The sequence below is a fragment of the Oncorhynchus masou genome, chromosome 18 (genome assembly GCF_036934945.1).
Source record: "Oncorhynchus masou masou isolate Uvic2021 chromosome 18, UVic_Omas_1.1, whole genome shotgun sequence".
Lineage (NCBI taxonomy): Eukaryota > Metazoa > Chordata > Actinopteri > Salmoniformes > Salmonidae > Oncorhynchus > Oncorhynchus masou.
The window spans coordinates 36,908,853-36,931,778 of NC_088229.1; the positions used below are offsets into that span (position 1 = coordinate 36,908,853).

At 44.2% G+C, this 22,926-nt stretch overlaps 1 protein-coding gene across 1 annotated transcript in view; it reads left to right on the forward strand.

The window, feature by feature from the left end:
• Positions 1 to 890: 890 nt before the first annotated feature.
• prdm16 (PR domain containing 16) overlaps positions 891 to 22,926 on the forward strand; it is a 237,780-nt gene continuing 215,744 nt past the window's right edge. The window contains 1 exon segment of the mRNA XM_064923162.1: positions 891 to 1,126. Coding sequence (XP_064779234.1) covers positions 1,090 to 1,126 — 37 coding nt within the window. The 5' untranslated portion in view covers positions 891 to 1,089.

Consider the following 22,926-nt stretch of genomic DNA (forward strand, 5'->3'; position numbering starts at 1 on the left):
TACATCGCACCATAGTTCACAGAGATGATAGGGGTGCAGAAATAAGTGCAGAAATAAGGCATATTTTCAAGTAGAAAAATCTTAACTTACTTATACATGCTTCCTATAGAAATACAATGAATGAAAACTAGCCCGGTTCTGTAGCCTACTCGTCGTCTCGTCTGTTGAGAGTAGGCTGCTGCATGCGTCAACAGCTGCCGTTTTCGTGTGGCTTGCTCGCAGGCAAAGCATGTGTGTGCAACGTTATGTTTTCATATGGAGAGCTATCGTAAATGCAACTCCAATTTATGCATCTGAATAAGCGAAGTCAATAATGACCCCTGGAAAAAGTTGGCATTTGATTAACCTACATTTGAACACAATGCCAGATAAGACATCCATTGCATCAATTGTAAATAATCATCTTCTGAGTTAGGCCTATCTGTAATAGAATATAGAGAGTTAAAATCAGGGCATATGTTTCTCGTAATTCATCATTAGGTTATAACAATAATAATGAGAAAAACAATGGCAACATTAAAGCCATAATATTCCTCATAATCATATGAATGTTATAATAAATAGGCTAATAATAGCCAATCATAACAATAGTAGGCTATTATTATTTTTACTTTACCTTAAATTCGATTTTTTTTATGTCATCATTTTGAATGGTCAATTGTGATATTTGATAACAATCACCTTGCAGTTGAGGGATGCGACCTTGACCCCATCACATACCATGCTGTATCCATTGCTAGTCCGGATCCCACAGGTTTGCGAAAAATAAGTTATTGCTCTTAAAGGGGTAGTCAAGAAGGTGGTGGTGGCAAAGGCGGTGGTAGGGGGAGGGGAGGGGAGGGGGGGAGGGGGTCCGAGATGGTGCTGAGAGGGAGGAGGGGAAGAGATAAGTGATCTAAAGGGGAGACGATAGGACAAAAAGTGATGATGAATACATTGCAAAGTTTTTTGGCCCTGATGAGGGTGTCAGATTGAATGGCCTGTGCGCATGTGCGAAGGTGTCCAAACTGACAATGCTTGTGAGATGAAGATAGTGTTGTTGCTGCTTCTGGGCTCACGGAGGACGAGAGGAATCTACAAGCCGACAAGATGAGATCCAAGGCGAGGGCGAGAAAACTGGCCAAAAGTAGGTCTTTTTCCCTTCTTACGCTTTCGGTCGGCGGCTCGAACTCTCGTGCCGGTCACCAATGTGTCCTTGTCATTTGTCAGTTCCTTAGTCGGACGCGTCTTTGTCCTCGTAGATAATTTCGCTCTTCTTGTGAATAGTAACGATAAAACACCCTAGTCCGTGTGTCCAGCCATTTCGCGGTTGCAGCCTTGTGTTCGCTTGTTCACAACGTCAGAACTTTCATATATGCTGAGAAACACTGCTGGTGGTTTTGTATAAAAGATATGGGAGAGAAAAAACATTACCGTACAAACTGCGCCGGGGAGTAGTTTTGTTTTCTGTTCTCGGAGGTTAGACACCGCGAAGAATCGTTACCCGAAAGTTAACAAAAAAGTTGTCGAAAGGGATAGTAACTTTTTTATTAAGTTCTTCCAAGTCTTGTGAAATAATATTCCTAGTTTTTGAAATAGTGGGCGCTCTAGCACTGCTCATGGCTACAGAGGGAGCTCAGTATAGAGACCGAGTTGTGCGCACAAGCTTCATTCACGACAAGTGGGAGACGTTAAGATGTGAAATTTGAAAGAAATCGCTGTTTTCGTGCAGCATTTTGTCCAAGTCCGTTTTACCTTCGAAGAAACTGCATCCACGAAGTCAGTTTTTTCCCTCTGGCCGTTGAACTACTATTGTGTTTTGTTCCTCCTTCGGGGAATGGCAATCAATAGGCCTAATGCTTGTTGTGCAAGAAATGGCCCTGCTACTTTACGGACTGTTGCTCTCGTCACACGGACAAATCATTTTCACTTTTGTGAACATCATGCATATGTTTGTGTAGAAAGAAGGATGATTCTATAGCTTGCTTTCTGCTATCTTTCCAACTTATATTTGTTTACTACGCATGCATGAATAGACTTAACTTTTTCTGTATATGCATTGAAACAATTTACGTGTTATAAATGTTCTGCATAAAAGTTCAACCAATAAGGTGTGTTGCACATATCCTATTTTAAAACACCAACGCGGATTTATTTTTTGTTATGAGTGTTATCTATTATTTCAAGGTGAGTTTCGATTATGGACATGTAGCAGTTGGTCATTGCTGATGCAGAACTACGAGCCGATTAATGCAATGAACCTAGTTAGGGTTCAGTGAAATGTATAATGCATTTAATCCGTCAGTATTAACGAATCCGAAAGCATACGATTTTATGTATCGATATTTACAATGATTTAGGAAATAGTTGATTTTAACTTTATTTTAACTTCAGCATAGGCTACTGAAAAACTTTGTTTATGGCCTTTGTTAATCCAAAATCCACATATTCCCGATTTAATGCATGTTGCTTTTCTAAAGAAGACCAGGTTGTTTCTATTTCACAGTGGGGATTATTTAACAAACAATTATGTTAGCAGTGTGAAATGACCTTGCTGTAAACGAGTAGCCTAATACGTTGGTTGTATGCCTCCTCCATTTTCTATGCATTATGATCAATAAATTGTGTGATTGAGGACAAAACATGTAAACATTTCACCAGTGAAATATTGTGTTTTGGAACCAGAAATAAACAATTACATTGTAAGCAGCGTTTTCTGTAACCGTGCTTGTATGTTTGGTCCAAGTTATTAGGAATATGCTGATAATTGTCGGTGTCAAGCGCGGACATTTGTCAAGCCTTTGCAAAGAGAAAGTAGGCCTAGCACTCATTGAGAATAGTTATCAATTCAGGAATGTATTTTTCTCAGTAATTGAAATAGACCTTGATCTCTAAGTAGCCTTGATTGCCTCTTGATCCTAGTGCTAATTAAAATAAATGCCGGCATGGCTTTGACTAGACCTCTCACTCGACAATAATTATTCACGTCTTGCTAAGCTTTGAGACCTTATAGCGAGCCCAACGCTGCTCGCCTTGTTGCAGTGTAGCACATTAGAAACTAAGAAATATTATCATCATATGAACGTGGCCTTGTGATATTTAAAATAGGGTCCGAGTTGTCAACACCTTACGCCTAGACGTGTGCAGTTTCAGAGGCTTTACACACCGTGGGATAATTGTCACACTCTACCTGTTATGTAGACTAGGTTTATAGCAGGCTACACTTATTACATTTCCCCCACAAAAAAACGGTTATGGGCATAATGGAAGTACAGTATTAGCTTAACGTTCAGTTCTGTACTCTGTGGTGGTGGCACCTTTTTGAATCCGACAGAGTTGTCATAGGCCTGATTAAATCGAATGGGACCTGGCGTGGTTTAAGGACTTAAGTAGATTTATACAGATTTGCCCGGTCCAGAATTCTCAAATCCACAGGGATTCGGCACTCAGAATCGCCTCCCTGAGCGGTGTCGAAATGGATAAGCTCACATTGATCAATAAATACTGTGACGGCTCCATATTTCCCCCCATGTATATTTGGATATGTTGTGATATTTGCAAACACTTTTATGTGTTTAGTTTTACATGATACTTGTTATCATAGCCAGGTGGCCTGTCATTTAGATGACTGTGGTTTAGTTTGTTTATATTATTTTGCGTAAATTATAGGCCTATTTTAAACTTTCGAAATTGCACAATTTATTATTATTATGCATATTTATTATAACTATTATAATTATAATCATTATTCGCGTTTTATTATTATTATTATTATTATTGTACGGTTACGTTATGGAACTATACGCTATTAACCCACAGTATGCCTATTACAATACAACCAATGCCATATTACTTTTTCAATATTTTAAACGGTCTTTTTGCTCGCTCTTGTTACTTGAGGCAGCAGAAGGTATACAGAATCTGTAGAGGTTTATCAGTATACAGTTCATTACATTTTTTGTAGGAAAAGGCTCCCTCCTTGATTGACATCCACTGGGATAAATTGCTTGCTTACTAAAAAAAAGTAGTTCCTTAGACAATAGGTCTACTTTAAAAAAAGGCCTATCGTATGGTTCAAATGTTTGCAATTTGGTCTGAAACAACAGCTGTGTGCTGACAACATGCCGTCATTGTAGTATTCAATTGTTGGACATTACAGGTGACTTCTCCGGTAGGCTACTACAGCAAGCCTACTTCGTGTCTAAAACCGAACAAACATTGTAGATTCTAAAAATGAGTCATAGGCCTGTTGTAAAATCGTATGATAATTTGACTTATCTAATTTTCTGTGTAAATGCAGTCTGTTTGTGTGTTATGTTAAATTGGGCCGCAGTTTCGGTAATGCTAAAAGTAAACGTTTCATTAAATTCATCCACTGATCTGAAATGATAATTGAATGTGTACAAGTCAACATTTGAGGTTGCACAGGTGAAGGCCATGTTTTGAAGGGACACGCGCGCACTGCCTCATGCAACCGACATAAGTCAGAGGTCAGCAAAAGGGATGCTTATCAATTAGGCCCACTCATATTTTGAAGATTATTACATTACCTGTATCCAGAAACGTATGGAATGCAGGCCACAACAATTTATTGTTTCGGAAATTATAAATTCATTATCAAAAACAAAAAATAATATCATCAATAGCGTAATTTCAAATAAAACATGGTTGTGCGACGAAATATTGTCATATAGAATGAACGAAAAGCAGTAGGCTAATGAAAGGTCACATTAGAATCACAATTATGTAAATATGTTGACTATCGGCTGCCCCGCTTTTCCAAAGATGAACATTATATCATAGACATGAGAGGTAGCCTTTTATCTCGCGCACACCATCCAATTATGTATTCACTGAAACGCATTTTAAGTGAAAGGAAAACGTTCGAATGCCCATCTCGCTCTCTCGCGTCACATTGAATCGTCGCTCATGTATGGAGCACCATATTGTCTGGTTGCTCCCATAGCCTCCTTGTACTCTATCGGTATTTTGGGGAAGCAGTTATTGCTCGATAGGATTGCGCTCTCTTTAGTGACTTCCTTAGATGGACTGTAGTATCATGAACCCATGTCTTGTTGAAGTACAGCCTCTGATGTTTTGACAGAGTTAATAAAACCAGCTCCAAAACACTGTAAAACAACAATGGGCGCTATGTTGAATTTCTGGCAAAACGCTTAGGCCCCATGCAAGACCCCGGGTTTACACGCATAAAATGGCTGACGCAAGAGTCTGCTCAGGTACAGGAACGATTAGGCGCTAACTCAAAATACTTCCACCAGGTTGTTTTTTTGATGGTCAGAAGAACTTGCAGCATGAAAAGCATAGAACTGAACAGACATGGCTGCCTTTTGATAAGATGGTCAACTTTAGTACATTTGCATACCAGCCATCTTTGCCTGGTTGTCACTTGTTTGAGTGGAGGTTTGATGCTGAAATCATGGTGACTCTCCTATGCAGCTGGTCCTCTCTCTGTAAACTGAAGACCATGGGACTCGGCATTCACTCCTGGTCTGGATGAATTTGACTGGGGTTCGTTCATAAATATACGTTTTTAGAAGAAGCTCTGTGGCGTGTGTCACTCACTCATTCACCCACTCACTCACTCGTTCCTGCACACGCTCTCTCACGCAAACATTTTACCGGGACACATTATTCTGACCAGCGTGCCATGTCACCCCCAATCTTCGACAAAGTGGAAAGGTTGAGTGTAAATGCCGCCCTGCCAGCGGGAGTTGGCTCTGTCGTGTGTGTGTGTGTGTGTGTGTGTGTGTGTGTGTGTGAGAGGCACACCTGATGCAGCCTTCTGTCTTTGAAGCCTGCTGTAGTTTTTGAGCAGTGCAGTCCAGTCAGTACTCTAAGCACTGACCTTGCCACCAGGTCTGCCTCATAATGTCACACTGTTCATAATCCAACGTGGACTCGGCACACCGCTGCTGGCCATATATATACAGGGTCGTTTTCATTAGAGCTCACGCTCTAAAACGTTTTGCAACGAGTGTTTCTTATTGGACAAGTCCAGGTAGTTCCCGCCCTGTTTCAGCTCGTTGTCTTCCTATTTGGTGTATAAAGAACACAACCTAGTATATATAACCTGTGGACGACGTCAACGCAGTGTGACGGGCGTCTCAGTCGGACCCTTCCGTGGCTCCACCCACCCTGCGCGCCCCAGCAGATCCACATGGAGAATATCTCCTCAGCCCACCACCCTTCAACACTATGTGACTTCATTCGACATGTTTTGTAAAGCGCCGCAATCTCCCAATGTCTTGGCAGTTTGACTTGCATGCCTGAGAGAATTAAAGATATCTCCTCTCTGTATGTTTTCTCTTCAAGCAAGCTGCCCCCCCCCCTCCCCAAACCCCATCCCTGATGTGGCGACCTGTTCGTTTTTAGACGAAGATGAGATGTGATATAAATAGACAGGAGGAATACTGCATTCACGAAGGGGGGCAAAAGGAAAAGCCATTACACCAGTTCAAGGCATTTCTGTGTGACCCGGCCTGAGTATCATATTCCAACCGGTGCTGTGCTATGTCTAGCAGAGTCAGTCAAACTTATCACCTAGACAACCAAAAAGACTAAGAAAGGGCCTGGGTCTTGTCCATTACGGCACACAACAGACAACGTTTCAAATGCTTGGTGTTAGAACGAGCATTTCCTGTTGGACAAATCCAGGTAGTCCCTCCCTATCCCACCCCCATTTTTTCAGTTTGGTGCCTAATGAACACAACCCTGTCTGTAAAAAAAAACTGCTTCCTTCTAATTTCTTTACGGAATTCAAGCAGAATGATTCTCTCCAAACCTGCCTATAGGTGTGATTAAAACCCCGCTGTTTGACAGTGTTTTGTTGTTTGCAAAACAGAGGGGATGTTGACTGGGTAATTAAGGCGTTTGAGCCGCACTCATATGATTCACAGAAATCGTAATATCCTGGGGATCGCTCTCCATTGTGACTAGTCTTATCTGGACCTAATCCTGGTTTGTTTGGTCTTAGCCTTCTCCAGCTCTCTCTCTCTCTCTCTCTCTCTCCCTCTCTCTCTCTCTCTCTCTCTCTCTCTCTCTCTCTCTCTCTCTGTTCTGTCTTTCTTATCTCCCTCTCTCTTTACCAGTGTTTCTCTGCTCTGGTATCTTGTAGGGTCTGTACAGTGTGGGTTCCTGGTTGGTCTCCTTCGGAGCTTTAAGACCTGATGCGCGCACACACACACACACACACACACACACACACACACACACACACACACACACACACACACACACACACACACACACACACACACACACACACACACACACACACACACACACACACACACACACACACACTCTATCTTACAGCCCGACGCAACCCTGCCAGAGTCAAATGGCACTGAGCTCTGTCCTCCTGCAGCAGAGACTCCCTCCGTCACAAATAAGGGACAGAAAACACTCGACACCCAACTTGGGCTCAAGTTGAATATGGTAGGCCAGTGTTTTGCAATACAGTGGCCGACATCGACCACAGCCACATTTCTATTGACGTGAATGTAAAGGAAGCAACTGCGGTACTTGGCGTTGGACTTTTGTAAAAAGGTTCACTGTGTCAAATGGTCTTGATAAATCATTGAAATTACACACGTGTTTGCTTGCTTCAGTTACTTTCCCACGTACACTAAATACTCAGTGACTTACATCTTGCTCCCTCCCTGTTTGCTTCTCTGCTTCCCCTATCAGAAGAGTATGTCTCAGATAGAAACTGGTGCCCCAGACCCTGATTTTCCCTTCATCTTGTAGAGACAACGATAAGGAGACAAAATGACTCTCCTCCCCAGAGTCCTTCTCTCTTGGAGATGCGTTCAACGCGGCGCTGCTTTAAAGTCCCCCCCCCCACTCATTGGACGGCACTTTCAAAGCATTGGCTCCCTCTGGTCTCCCCTGTGTGTTTATATCCCCTCCCTCTCTCCCTCCCTCCCTCTCTCCCTCTGTGTTGTCATTAGCACAAAGATGGGCATGTAGTGTCTCATTACGAGTGGATTAGGATGGGACGTCTCAGGGGCTCGGGCCAAACCGGGACTCTTTTTTTCCTCCTCTCTTCTATTCCCTAGTTCTTTTCCCTTCTTCTCTGAGATCAGGTTCTTTGATTTGCCACGATAAAGCCCCCCTTTCATGTTTGTGAGGACAGTCCGGACGATTACGCTGTCAGACGATCATTGGGCTTTTGACAAATTTGCTGTCGAACGGGAGAGGAGGGGGGAATGTGAATGTGGAGATTCCATCAGTAATTGAGGTGTCATTATCATTATCCACTGGCGTTTGGTCGACAGGCAGACTTCACCAGGCCTGAAGCAGGCAGCACCTCTATTTGTTTCATACTTAACTTTCTGGTGGGTGAATGATGAGCTGGGGGGAGGGGCAGAGGAGAAGGGGCATCGGTCCCCTTTCAGAAGAAAGGTCCGCTTCTTTTACTTCCTCTTCAACCACTCCTGTCTGTCCCTGAAAATTGCCTTCATTATATCAATGGCATGTTTCTCTTTCACCCCCCCCCCTGTTTGCAACACAATTAGCCCATCTGGCTGGCTCGCCATTTATTTTCATTTAAAAAAATTCTACAGGTGGTGGCATGTTGATTATGGAGACTCCCGAGAGAGAGGGAGCTGTTGGTTTGTTTAACTTCATTAACTACAGTCGGCTCGCTGGAAAAATATATAAAACCGACGACCTCCATTTTCCTCCACTGCCACTTTAGATGCCGGCATGACTAACAAATCATTACTGCGTTTGGTCTCAGCTCCTCCTCCTGCTCTTATGTCTAAAGATGTGTGCGCGATGTGGTTCTGTTATGGTGATACTTCTCAGTCCCACCTTTCAGATACAGATTTATTGCCACACAACCAAAAATGTCTGGTATTTACCTATGTATTTACACAGAGTGGCAGCGAATTGGACTTTTCTGGACCTCTCCTCCTGGGGGGCTAAAGGCACGAAGCTTCTTCCATGTGTGTTTATTCTCCACTTTATGCGCGGCCTCTGCTCTACTGGCCAAGAACAAGCTACTCTGGCGGATGGTGCTCCTTTAATAAAGTTAGATCAAAGCTGAGTCCATGTCTGCCAGATCACACAATGAAAACAGTATTCTAGAGAACTGAATATAATAGCATAGTATAACGTTACTGTAAGACAAATACCATCTAATTTCTTCGGAGATTTTAGGATGATTTGTGCGAACGGTGGCATTTTCTTCTCATGCGGCCACGCAACTCAACAGCGCGAGGCTACTGGACAAAATATGTGTTATTTACTGAAACCTAACAAAGGTATGCTGCAGTTTGTTAAGACCTTCGGCTCCAGAGATCCGCTCACTGTGGCCTACCGTCATTTAAAACTCTGTGCGTAGCTAAGAAGACCTAAAGGCATATTCCCATGTGACTGATTGAGATCAAAGGGTTGGCATGCAGAAGCTGCATGGACGTTTCGCCAGTAAAACTGGAAGAATTATCATTCACGATTGACAGTGAGAAACGTGAAGGGAGGGTGAGGACATAAATGTGCCGAACGCGATGCCGATCTTTTACCCGTTGACGTGGTAACCGTTATATCTGCCTGTTTGCAGTTTGTGTGACTACACATAAATGTTTACATTTTCACACCCAGGATGATTGTTGCAGATCCCTCTGTTATTGCAATTATGAGTTTGTTATCCAAGTCTTTGGTTTGATGTAGACTCAGATCCTCGGGCCAAGCCGCTTTAGATAGCCACACACTGACATCATACCCCCCCCCCAACAAAAAAAATGCCTGTAGAGAAACTGAATATATTCTCATGTGAATACAGACAGAATATTTATTCTCTCTTTGTATATATACTTATGATCTTCAAGTAATTCATCCGATTATTATTACCATTATGAAAGACTGTCCAGGCAGTAATGTGTATTCATCAAGGACCTCAGCCACCTGAGCCACGGCCTGTTCACCCCGCTACCATCTAGAAGGCGGAGGACAGTACAGGTGCATCAAAGCTTGGACTGAAAGACTGAAAAAACGCTTTTATCTCCAGCCCAATACCCTGCCCTGAACCTTAGTCACTGTTACGAGCCAGCTACCACCAGGTGCTCTGCTCCTTAGAGACAGCTGCCCTATGTACAGAGTCAATGTACACTGGTCACTTTAATAAGGTTCTACCCACTTTATATGTATATACTGCATTCTAGTAATGACTCATCCTATAGAACTACTGCTATACACACCTTTTCTATTCATATACTGTCCATACCGTCTATTTCACACCATAATATACATATAAACTCAGTGTACAAAACATTAAAAACACCCGCTCTTTCCATGACATAGACTGACCTGGTGAAAGCTATGATCCCTTATTGATGTCACCTGTTAAATCCACTTCCATCAGTGTGTAGATAAAGGGGAGGAGACCGGTTAAAGAAGGATTTTTAAGCCTTGAGACAATTGAGACATATATTGTGTATGTGTGCCATTCAGAGGGTGAATGGGCAAGGCAAAAGATGTGTCTTGTAGTAGGTGCCAGGTGCACCGGTTTGAGTGTGTCAAGAACTGCAACTCTGCTGTGTTTTTCATGCTCAACAGTTTTCCGTGTGTATCAAGAATGGTCCTCCACCCAAAGGACATCCCACCAACTTGACAACTGTGGGAAGCATTGGAGTCAATATGAGCCAGCATCACTGTGGAATGTTTTCGACACCTTGTAGAGTTCATGACCCGAAGAATTCAGGCTGCTTTAATGTTTTATGCACTCAGTGTATATTTATATTCTGGACTCTGACATAGATTTTTCTGATATTTCAGATATTTTTTTCTCTCTTTTTTTTTTAGATTTGTGTGTATAGTTATGTATTTTTATGCATTACTGCACTGTTGGATCTAGAAACATAAGCGTTTTGCTGTACGTGCAATAACATCAGCAAAATATGTGTACTCAACCAATAAAATGTGATTTGATTCGTGGTGAAAATATCCCCTTCCCCCTTTCCCCCCCACCTTCATCATTAACCTGGAGTCAGATTGTTTGTGAAACGATGAGTAGGATGTTGGTGTGTGTCTGCACACAGGGTGTTGGGTGTTCACTAAAACATTTCAAGATTAGCCATTAGCCCCCCATCTCTCCCGTGCCCGTCCTCTCTCCCACCCGACACTGATTCCTCTGTGCTGCTTCGGAGCCCCCCAGCCTCATCCTGCCCAGTGTCCGGTTCCAAAGTAACGATGAGGCTGGCTGCGTGTGAAAATATTGAATTGCAAAAACATCCCTGGGTGAGAGGATGTGTGAATGGAGCTTTCAGCGCCGCGGCTGGGCGAAACCCGGGGCTACTGAGTGACGGACAACAAATGGCATTTTGTGTCCCCAGCAGAGAGAAGGAGAGGCGAAGAGAGAGAAAGAGAGAGAGAGAGAGAGAGAGAGAGAGAGAGAGAGAGAGGAGAGAGAGAGGGGGGGACATTGGGTTAAAGGGGTTTTAAGCCTCATATAGGCCTGGAAAGGGTTATCACATGACCCATCTGACCTTTGACCCTCCCTGCCATGGCCGCCTGGCTGCACTTCAACGGAGAGGGAGTGAGGGGTTGGGGGGCAGGCACACTCAAAGCCAGTGCCTTCACAAAAAAAATCTAAGGGGGTAGGGTAATAGGTAAAAGTAATGACGATAACCTCCACTTTCCTGGGACGTGGGAGGTCAAACCTCTTTAGATTGGGTGATAATGTCAGAGGTACTCGGTGGCCATTTTGGTTCCACTCTTGAGCATGGGTTGGGAGAGGGAGGTCAAATGTAATGCATTGCATTAGGCCAACTCATTTTAACGTGTTTGTGAATTTAGGAAATTAGTTTTGACTCATTCAGTTTGCAAGGTGTTGGAAGTTGTCAGGAAAGATGCTAAGTGTTGCTGTTGAGAAATGTGCCTAGACACCATGTTCTTTGTATTAACAGGAAGTAACACACTGTACACCCCATGCTGACTTTGACTCCTTTGAAACTTTCTGTTGCTGTGACTGGCACCTTATCAGACACCCTGAGCAGTTCACTCCAGAAGGTGTGTGTGACTGTGTGTGACTGTGTGTGTGGGGTAAGTAGATTCCTGATGTCTCGGTGGACTCAGTGGGTCACGGTATGTCTCTTCACCCTTCTGTCCCACTTCAATGCCCACACGTTGGCATCCTCTCGTTCCTTCTCTTGTCTCTCTCTCTCTCTCTCTCTCTCTCTCTCTCTCTCTCTCTCTCCCTCTCTCTCTCTCTCTCTCTCTCTCTCTCTCTCTCTGACGTCGACTTCTGGGATTCTTTTCTCGCTTTTTTCTCTTATTTTTTTCTCTCCTTTCCTCCTCCTGCAGGAACGCGGGGGAGACTCTCAGGAGCTCTTTGAAAAGATGCGGCGTCTTTGTCCGGCCCGATAAAAGATGCCATAGTTTCCCTTTTCCTCCTCTTTGTGCCCTTGCTGGCGGCTCCCGTAGAAGTGCAAATTGTCCTCTCTCTGAGGGGCTATCCTGAACCTCGGCCGGGTCCCGGGCCCCGCTGCATTGCTGCCTGCTAATTACCACACAGAACCCAGAGAGTCCTGAAGAGGAGAGAGAAAGAAGGCCGGATTCCCACAACCACCTGGCCTTCTTTTCTCCCTGGCTTTGATGGCTGACATCTCTCTCTCTATTCTCTCTCTCTATTCTCTCTCTCTCTCTCTCTCTCTCTCTCTCTCTCTCTCTCTCTCTCTCTCCCTCTCTCTCTCCCTCCCCTTCTCATTAATCTGGGTTTCAAATTGCTTTCTGACTCTGACAAACTGCTCTTGTTGAAAGGGAGATGAGGAGGAGGAGGAGTGGGTGGGATAGAAGAAGGGGTTGGAGGGGTGAGGTTGGGGGCTGTAGGTGACAGGGGAGTGGGGTTGAGGGGCCGGGGTTTAGGGAGGCAGGGGTGGTCAGAGAGAGAGCGAGAGAGAGAGAGAGAGAGAGAGAGAGAGAGAGAGAGAGTTTGTAAAATTTGTATCTGAAGTCCATTACCATTGCGCTGGACTCTGTAGGGTCTCCCGAGGAGTGCCCCCCCTCCCCCCCCACATAGTTCCCACTGCCCCCGACAGACAGAACATTGCTTTGTGAGAAAAGAATACACAGAGGAAGAGTGTTGACTACTCTACTCCTTTAGTCTGTCCATTCAGTAGGGCCTCTACCCCCGCTGGTGGAGCTCCATACAGCCATACGCTTGGCTAGGCTATACTAGGCTCGGGGCTGTTGCCTCTCCATAGGCTAGGCTATGCTAGGCTCGGGGCTGTTGCCTCTCCATAGGCTAGGCTATGCTAGGCTCGGGGCTGTTGCCTCTCCATAGGCTAGGCTATACTAGGCTCGGGGCTGTTGCCTCTCCATAAGCTAGGCTATGCTAGGCTCGGGGCTGTTGCCTCTCCATAGGCTAGGCTATGCTAGGCTCGGGGCTGTTGCCTCTCCATAGGCTAGGCTATGCTAGGCTCGGGGCTGTTGCCTCTCCATAGGCTAGGCTATGCTAGGCTCGGGCTGTTGCCTCTCCATAGGCTAGGCTATGCTAGGCTCGGGGCTGTTGCCTCTCCATAGGCTAGGCTATGCTAGGCTCGGGGCTGTTGCCTCTCCATAGGCTAGGCTACGCTAGGCTGGGCTAAAGTAGCGATAACATCTCAAGTTATTGCTAATACCGTTCAGTACACAGTGGATGATTTGACTCCTAAAACAGATTAAGGTGCAAATACACACAGTGTTTCTGTCCAATGTTTTTTTTGCAACAATAAGCAGTTGACTGTATTTAGATTTTAGGTAATTTACATCGCGTTTGCTAATTGTATTGCATTGTGAACATTTAACTGTATTAAATGGTACGCTAATTATGCTAACAATGTTCTCGTTTGGCTAAAGCCATGTATTCATGTATAACTGCTGCATTGAGGTTTTCCGAACTCTCTCGCTCTGCCTCACACACAAACACACACATGCAACCCCTCCCCCCAAATCCTCTAATTGGTTCTTATTTGCGTTCCATTACAGACAGCTCTTTTAAATGGCCAAATCAATAAAATCCCTGCGCAGTCCAGCCAATTCATAGCTCCATTGTGCCGGCAGGAGAGGAGGAGACGGGGATAAGGTCGAGCAACGTTTTGGCGGAAAACAAATTGCTCTATTAAAACCCTGTTCTGTGTGACGCCATCACCTGGGAGTCCCCAAGGCAAACCGCCAGCTAGCACGGCCACCATTTGCATCTTCTTGTTAGACAAAAGGCAGGCGAGGGCAGGCAGGTTGCAGCACAGGGCCCAGCGCGTCAGGCAGCACACGGCTGACACCCAGCAGAGCAGCAAAGAGCAGAGCAGAGGCCCCCAGAGATAATCATTAACTCTCGTCCCAAACAAACAGACAGCTGTCCTCCCACAACACACTGCTTCTCTTTGATACGTTGCCCTCCGTGTGGCCCGGCAGGGTGATAACCAGCCGCAGATCATTCAGGAAACAGTTGGGTGTCATATTAACAAGATGTTCACCTTCCCTAATTTCCCTCTATGGGGTTTTTCCCCACAGTAATATGAATATCTACTAGTAGGATTTGTTTTCAAATCAAATCAACGATGTTCTGCGATGTTATGGATACGTGGCCGAGCTGGTCATCTCACCAGGTTCAACATGAACCTGTGGTGCAGTGTTTGGCATGAATCGACTTGAAATCTAAAAGCATGTACAGTAAATAGTATTCAATAGTATAAATGCTACACTGTAAATGTTTTGAATGTTTTTTTTCAACAAATTATTATTAAGTAACTGGTTCCACAGACTTTTGTTTAGTTCACTCAACTTTTCGGTTCAAGTGTTACATAAACTTAACATGTTTCCTCAACTTATCTGATATGTTCATTCAACTATTATTTAGGCATCTTAACTAAAATAAATAAATAAATAGGCTATGCAGCTGGTTACAAACACATGTTTTAAACTTAGATATTTGACACAAGTTGACACGCATGATTACATTGTGCATGTTCATTTCTACAGTAATTATTATTCATCATGTCCTCACCTGGGATTTGAACTCACAACCTTTTGGTTTACTGCATTCCGATCTTCCTGCTGACTTATTTTTACTTGAGTGTATTTTTAACAGAGCTGATATTTACTTTGAAGTGCAAATTGTAGCAATATGGGTGAAATCAGTCATCGACACAGACATGGTGGCGTAGCAGAGAGAACGGAGAGGTTGTGATTTCAAATCCCAGGTGAGGACATGTTGATTAATAATTACTGTAGAAATGAACATAATCATTTATGTCAACGTGTGTCAAATATGTAAGTTCAAAACAAAAGCTCTGTGTTTAATTAGTTCCACATCCTTTTTTAGTGAAGATGCCCAAATAATATTTTCTAGTTGAATGAACATGAGACAAATTGAGAAAACACATAATTTCTGGGGTAACTAAAAAATGTTAAGTTCAGGTAACACTTTGAAAAGTTGAGTAAACTTAAAAAGTCTGTGAAAGCAATTATTTAATAATAATGAGTTGCGACATCTAGTCTTTTTTTTACAGTGTATAAAAAATAACAGTAAAAATCTCAATTCATGTTAATAAAAATGCTAATAAAGTTATCCTCTAGTACAGACTGTTTCTGTGGGGTGTTATGAGGAGATTTTTGCAAAGCAGAAGTCTCTTCACTCTGCCCTTCTCTTCATCAAGTAAACCCACATCCTTTAGCTTAAAAACAAGGCCGATCCAGTTTCTGAATCGTGTTTTACGAGCGGTTGAAACGGCGACTTCTGTGGTTTTCTCTCATCCTCGAACTGCGTTGACCATTCGTTCAAGTTCCTGAGGTTTTTCGGGGAGATGCCAATGAAACTTTTAATTGGGAAGATGACGTTATTCAAAACAAATGTTTTGGACCCGAGGACCGGCTTGTCTATCAAACCCCCCCAAGCTCCAGACAAACCTGTTTACTTTTACAAATTTTCCCTCTTTGTTCTTGTTTGTTGCTTTATGCTGGCCTTGCAAATTCTTTCCCCTCATCTTTCGAGCTGCCGTGAAAACATGTTGAAATCTCACACTCGTCTGGCATGAGCTAGTCATGCTGCAGTACTATTTTAAAGGTCAGAGATCAGTCCTTTCTATACACACAATCACACACTCAGTTGGCCACTCCTTGCTATTTAGTTCACTCACACATAACCTGTGATTATTTTGAAAAGAGTTAAGTGCCTGAGTATGTCTGCCAATTTCTGTGTATTCTAGTAGGTCCATTTCAAGAGAACCAACTACGGAAATGACACAGAAATGTGAAAGAGGCTTGGAAACCTTCTGAATGTTCCTGTGCCCTCGTTGAAGATGAGTTCTGCTGCACAGCAATATCTCTTGAGCTTGACAGTCTTCCCCCTGACCTCAAAGCAGATCTTACAAACATCCAGCATGTCCTGAAATGGCACGTTCACACTTTGTCTTTTTTTCCCTTTCTATATTCTCTTTTTATCAAATCACCTCTCTCTCTCTCTCTCTCTCTCTCTCTCTCTCTCTCTCTCTCTCTCTCTCTCTCTCTCTCTCTTTGTACCTCTCTCTCTCTCTCTCTCTCTCTCTCTCTCTCTCTCTCTCTCTCTCTCTCTCTCTCTCTCTCTCTCTCTCTCTTTGTACTCTCTCTCTCTCTCTCTCTCTCTCTCTCTCCCTCTCTCTCTATAAAGGCAACGTGACTGTCAGCACTTTGGCGTTTAATTAAAACTAGGTGTGGGATTCTCGTTCCTCCTTTTTTGACACCTCGCTATTTATCTACCGGACACTGCTCAGGGCAGGACCCGTGGAAACAGGGAAGATTTTTGTTTTCAGAGCCTTGTCTTTGATGCCAAGTTCCTCTGCAGAAACGAGCCGCACATCTGAGACCGGTTTGCTGGAATAACAGCAAATGTTTGTCTTGTATTGTATGGCACGCTGCTCGAGGAGCAATAAAGCCGATTCTCCAGCCCCCTAAAGCGCCTCTTAATAAAATAGTGAAGAATAACTCCTTTACCTTAATCTCCCCGATAGATTACTCTGCTCAGCCTGGGAAATTAGCAGCAGGCCTAGACTGTCTTTACGCGCCTGCTTTACGGCGGTTCGGGAAATAGCATTTTCTTGAAGAGATGTTAGAAACAACATGTGGCTAATGGGATGAAAATGTTCCACGGTCTGGTCCTCATCAGAGAGAGGAGAGCGGCCCTAAACAACTAAACATGGCCGGCCGAGAATTGATACGGCGGCAATCCTTTTAAGTGGATCTGTGAGGGACCGCAGCGAACAGGTAGATGCCGTGTGTGTAGCCTTGGTGTGCGTGTGTGTGTGTGTGTGTGTGTGTACGACTGGGGGATGAGGAGGAAGAGAGAGAATGTCTTTGTGTGTGTCCCTTGTTGCCCGGGGTGTAAGGCACACCTTTAGCGCGGCGTCTTTGAGATCCACACATCCTACGTCTGATCCTCGTTAAAAAAAAGCCCCTGGTTTTATGGTTTCCTGTGGTCCCAGAGGCCTTCGCCTCGCCAGCCATATGGATAAAGAGACGGAGCTTTTTAAAAAACAAAAGCCGTGGTACAGGGGTCACTGTCCTCCTGACCCCGTCCCATCCAATCCCACTTTGAAACTAATATCACTAGGGGAACTGATGAAAGTCTCTTTCTCTCTTTCTCTCTCTGTCACTCTCTGTCACTCTCTCTCACTCGTTCTTTTTCTCTTTCTCTCTCTGTCACTCTCTGTCACTCTCTCTCACTCGTTCTTTTTCTCTTTCTCTCTCTGTCACTCTCTCTCACTCTCTCTCACTCGTTCTTTTTCTCTTTCTCTCTCTGTCACTGTCACTCTCTGTCACTCTCTCTCACTCGTTCTTTTTCTCTTTCTCTCTCTGTCACTCTGTCACTCTCTCTCACTCGTTCTTTTTCTCTTTCTCTCTCTGTCACTCTCTGTCACTCTCTCTCACTCGTTCTTTTTTTCTTTCTTTCTCTCTGTCACTCTCTCTCTCTCTCTCTCTCACTCGTTCTTTTTTTCTTTCTTTCACTCTCTCTCTCTCTCCTGACTTTAGGGATCAGGACTGGATTCTCACATCAAAAATGTAACCTTTATGACACAGTTAACAGTCAGGTGTGTGTGTGTGGGGGGATGCTCATCACTGCTACATAGTCACTAGTAGCTGGCGCCAAGTCCCGTAGAAAAGGTACAACCCCAACCTAGGGATTCCCTCAGGAATGAATGAAGAAACCCTGCTCTTGTCCGTTACTGGCTACCTACCCCGTCACAATGCCAAGGAGGTTGGTCGATGGTCTAGACTCAAAGGGGTTCGGCACACTCAAAGACGCCGCCAACATCAAAGCCAAGCTCTATCTGCCTCTGTCCTCTCCTCTGGTCCTCTGTCGAAGAGTGTGTGTGTGCGCGTGCACGTGCGCGTGTGAAGAGAGTGGTCTGAGAGGGGGCAGTGTGTTTAGCTGGATGGTGGTGCTACTGTTTGAGGGCATCATGTGTGTTAGGTGTGTCTGAGGTCAGATCACCAGGTAGACCTCTCTCTCCTCTCTCTGTGCAGTGTCAGGTGTACCTGGGGACAGCGCTGGGTGGCTGGCACATGGCCAGCGGGGTGTATGCATGACACTGTCAATGACAGTGGGCTGTGCGTCTCCCAAAGTGTCTCCTCTTCTCCCCTTTCATCTCACTGAGGGTGTCGACAACGTAGAATACAGGAGAGGGAGAGTAGAATACAAGAACAATGAAACTCATGGGGGAAATGTGCATTCAACATCAAGGTTTCTATCTGTTCTCATCCTACTACTGAGTGGTGTTGGTGTAAAAGAGGATGCTTGTGGAACCATGGTCTCCCTCGAGGTGATAAGTAACCCTTTCTGAGGACTGAAGAGTCGCGTTCGGTCACATTTGGAATGACATAAACCGGAGTATAACAAATCAATGTATATTTTCGGAGGTTAGACCGAGCAGACGGCGTTGCGGCTCAGTCGGTGAGGCGTTGAGCTTGCAACGCCGTGGGTTCGATTCCTGCTGCGGCCACCCGTACGTAAACATTAACGCGCGCATGGCTGTAAGTCGCTTTGGATAAAAGTGTCTGCTAAATGGCGTATGTTATAGTTCGAGGAGGAGTCTTTGTCCGTGTCAGCCCTCCAGCGAGCGAGACGTGAAAAAATCTATCTGTCTATCTGAGCAGAGGGCAAAGTTGTCTTGCTAGGAAGGGTATGTGCAGCTGGCTAAACAAACTAACTGTTTGCCTCAGCTATAGAGAGGGAGGGAGGGAGGGAGAGAGAGTAGAGTGTTTGAATGATGAAGGCCTGTTTAAGTAGCTGTGAAGAGAGCGGGAGGGAGGGAGGGAGGGAGGGAGCAAAAGCATGAGAGAAAAGACCTAGGACATGATGAAAGTGGATAAATAGAATTGTTTATCCTGGCAGCGTGCGAGCTATCCTTCGAGTCAAGTGTTTAAGGGGACAGAGAAAGAAAACAAATACAAGGTGTTTATTTTCTGTGCTGCAGGTGCCTGTTAAAAGCTTATTGGTTTTAGAGCGACTTGTTCTCTTCCCAGAGAGAGTGGGCGACCAGGTCCTCTCCTCCTTTTGAGAAAGGAGAGTGAAGGGGAGGAGTATTTATTTTAGGAGGATGTCTTGCGGTGACATTGGAACGTATGGCCCCTATGGGCAACGATTTAGAGATGAGTGCAGTCTCTTTTGGGGACCCGGTGAAACATGACATGATTTGTAGTCTTTTTTGTAAATAATCGATTACATCTCTTTTTGTAGAAGGTGTTTTCAACCGTCCCGTATAATGTAGAGAAATATCCAGACATAGTTCCAGGCCTGTTGAGGTGTCTGTATGCGCGATTGCAACTGTATGCAATGCGTGTGTCTGTCTGTGTGTGCATGCCTGTTAGTGCTGGGAATTGCCAGGGACCTCATGATACAATGTTCTCACAATGCTAACGAGTTTGGATCAGACATGAAAATAAAAGTGCTGAAAACAAATTGGCTCCCTACTTAAAAAGAAGATGGACAAGCTACAAACCTGGTGCAGGTACCGCCGACTAGCGCAAAAAATAACATTGCTATAGATCCTCCCCCCCATCACTAACCTATGCATGGGTATGTGCAAGTATGTGTGTGTGTGTGTGTGTGTGTGTGTGTGTGTGTGTGTGTGTGTGTGTGTGTGTGTGTGAGAGGTCATTGAGATGAATGTGGAAAGGGCACCCATCCTCAGACAGTGGCCTGCCTTCCTCTTGAGTTACTCCCACCAGTTGTCCTTGCTCTCCACTCCTCATACATTATGGAAGACGTTAACTCATTGTTCTCCTCTGAAACGTGGACAACAGAGGGGTCAAGCTGCCAAAATGTCAGTGTACACTACTTTCAAAGATAGGACCTTTCTGTCTTTTTTTTAGGACAATCTGAAACTTGTTTTGCAACAGAACAGGGATCGCCCCCCACCCTCCTGCATTAAGATGGATATAGTTTCTAAATGACAAGCTAGTTTCTGTTAAGATAAACATGGTCTCTGTGTAATTCAAGAAAACAGAATACGAGTTGGACTCTTCCAATACGTTCATCATACGTTCATTTGACGACATGCTTATTTAGCATACTGCGTGCCCCAAATAAAATAAAATGGACCCAAAATGAAGTGAAGTGGGTCAGTGAAGAAGCAGGAACGAGTCTGGGAACAGTTTGAAAAATATTCATCTGGGGCATAAATCTAAATGTTAAATATTATTCTAGTCGGCACCTGGTCTGCAATTGACACTTCATGTGTGGCTTGTAAGCAGAAGAGCTAGTTTGTTTTCCCAAGGTTCCTCCAAGGTATGATATAATCGGAGTGGTGCTGGTGGCCGCCAGCGGTGCCGATGAGCTCACGGTGCGGCTGGAGGTTGACCACTGCTCAGTGTAAACTGTCATCGGGATAATTGAAGGACTTGTACGTGGGTTCCCTTAACAGCGAGGATGTGAGGGCGAACCCTGGGTGCTTTACTCAACCCCTCCTGCCCTCCAATCCGCTTCGCTAATGCTCTTCGTTGTCAGGAAGCAGCAGCATTGGGTTCATCCGCCGACCAACCATCTCAATATGGTTGACGGTTGTTAATGAAGTGACCCTGGTGCCCCTCTCTTCCTATTGAAGTAGGATAATGAGATTTATGCCAAGGCCTTGAACAGCATCAATGATATCTCTCTCTCTCTCTCTCTCTCTCTCTCTCTCTCTCTCTCTCTCTCTCTCTCTCTCTCAGTCTCTCTCTCTTTGCAGCCTTGATTCAATTACAATTACAGGCCCAAAAGAGACTCTGAACCCCCCCACCTCAAACCTGGATCCATTTCCCATTGCAGGAGGTCATGCTTTGTGTTTCTCATTGTCTTGACAAGAGGTTCATAAACCAGGGGTCTGGAGGTAAAAGAGGGGGAACAGGGGGGTCACAAGTGGTTTAGGTTGAGCTCTTCATTCATTGTATGCCCCCTTAAAATGTTTGTGTTCCTCATTCGTGACCAATCCTTTGATGTGGAGGAACAGGACGTTCCCCCTGTATCGGTCCCAGGCACAGCACCACTTATCTGCTCACTCCCTCCATCCTCTTGATTCAATCACCCCAGACATTGTTAATTACCTGTTGGGTTGGAAAAGAAAGGTCCAGAGTCAAATCCAATTGGCTAATTTAGTTTCCTCCGACCGTAGAATCCAGGCAATTACTTTCATTAGTCTCTGTTGTATAAGAGGTCTCAGAAACCATCCTCCTCTGAAAAGTTGAAGAATTGAACTAAGGCGAGCTGACATTTTGGAGACATAAGAGGTTTAGAGGTTGACCAATTAGGCATGGCCAATTAATTAGGGCCAATTTCATGTTTTCATAACAATCGGTATTCAGCATTTTTGGACGCCCATTATGGCCGATTACGTTGCTCCACGAGGAGGCGGCGTGGTAGGCTGACCACCTGTTACGGGAGTGCAGCAAGGAGCCAAGGTAAGTTGCTAGCTAGCATTAAACTTATCTTATAAAAAAACAATCAATCTTAACATAATCACTAGTTAACTATACATGGTTGATGATATTACGAGTTTAACTAGCTTGTCCGGCGTTGCATATAATCAATGCGGTGCCTGTTAATTTATCATCGAATCAAAGCCGACTTCTCCAAACGTGTGATGACTTAACAAAAGCGCATTCGCGTCAGGGTATATGCAGCAGTTTGGGCCACCTGGCTCGTTGCGAACTTTGTGAATACCATTTCTTCCTAACAAAGACCATAAATTTTACATAGGATTTTTTTACACAGAATTTTGTGGGGGGTACTTTTCTGGTGACACTGTCAGTGATATATTTAGAATTCAAGGTACATTTAACCAGCATGGATACCACAGCATTCTGCAGAGATACGTCATCCCATCTGGTTTGCACTTAGAGGGACTATCATTTGTTTTTCAACAGGACAATGACTCAAAACACACCTCCAGGCTGTGTAAGGGTTATTTGACCAAGAAGGAGAGTGATGGTGCTGCATCTGATGACCTGGCCTCCACAATCACCCGACCTCAACCCAATTGAGATGGTTTGGGATGAGTTGGACCACAGAGTGAAGGAAAAGCAGCCAACAAGTGCTCAGCATATGTGGGAACTCCTTCAAGACTGTTGGAAAAGCATTCCTCATGAAGCTGGTTGAGAGAATGCCAAGAGTGTGCAAAGCTGTTATCAACACAAAGGGTGGCTACTTTGAAGAATCTAAAATTTGGATTTGTTTAACACTTTTTTTGGTTACTACATGAGTCCATATGTGTTATTTCATAGTTTTGAACCAGGTTATTTAATGTCTTCACTGTTATTCTACAATGTAGAAAATAGTAAAAATAAAGAAAAAAAACTTGAATAAGTAGGTGTCCTAATACTTTTGACTGGTACTGTATATAATTGTTTAGTAGTGTCCTGTGCCAAAACTTCGGTATTTAACTTGTTCTACATGTTATTTTTTTTAAAGGTGATCCAACATGTTTTCAGCAATTA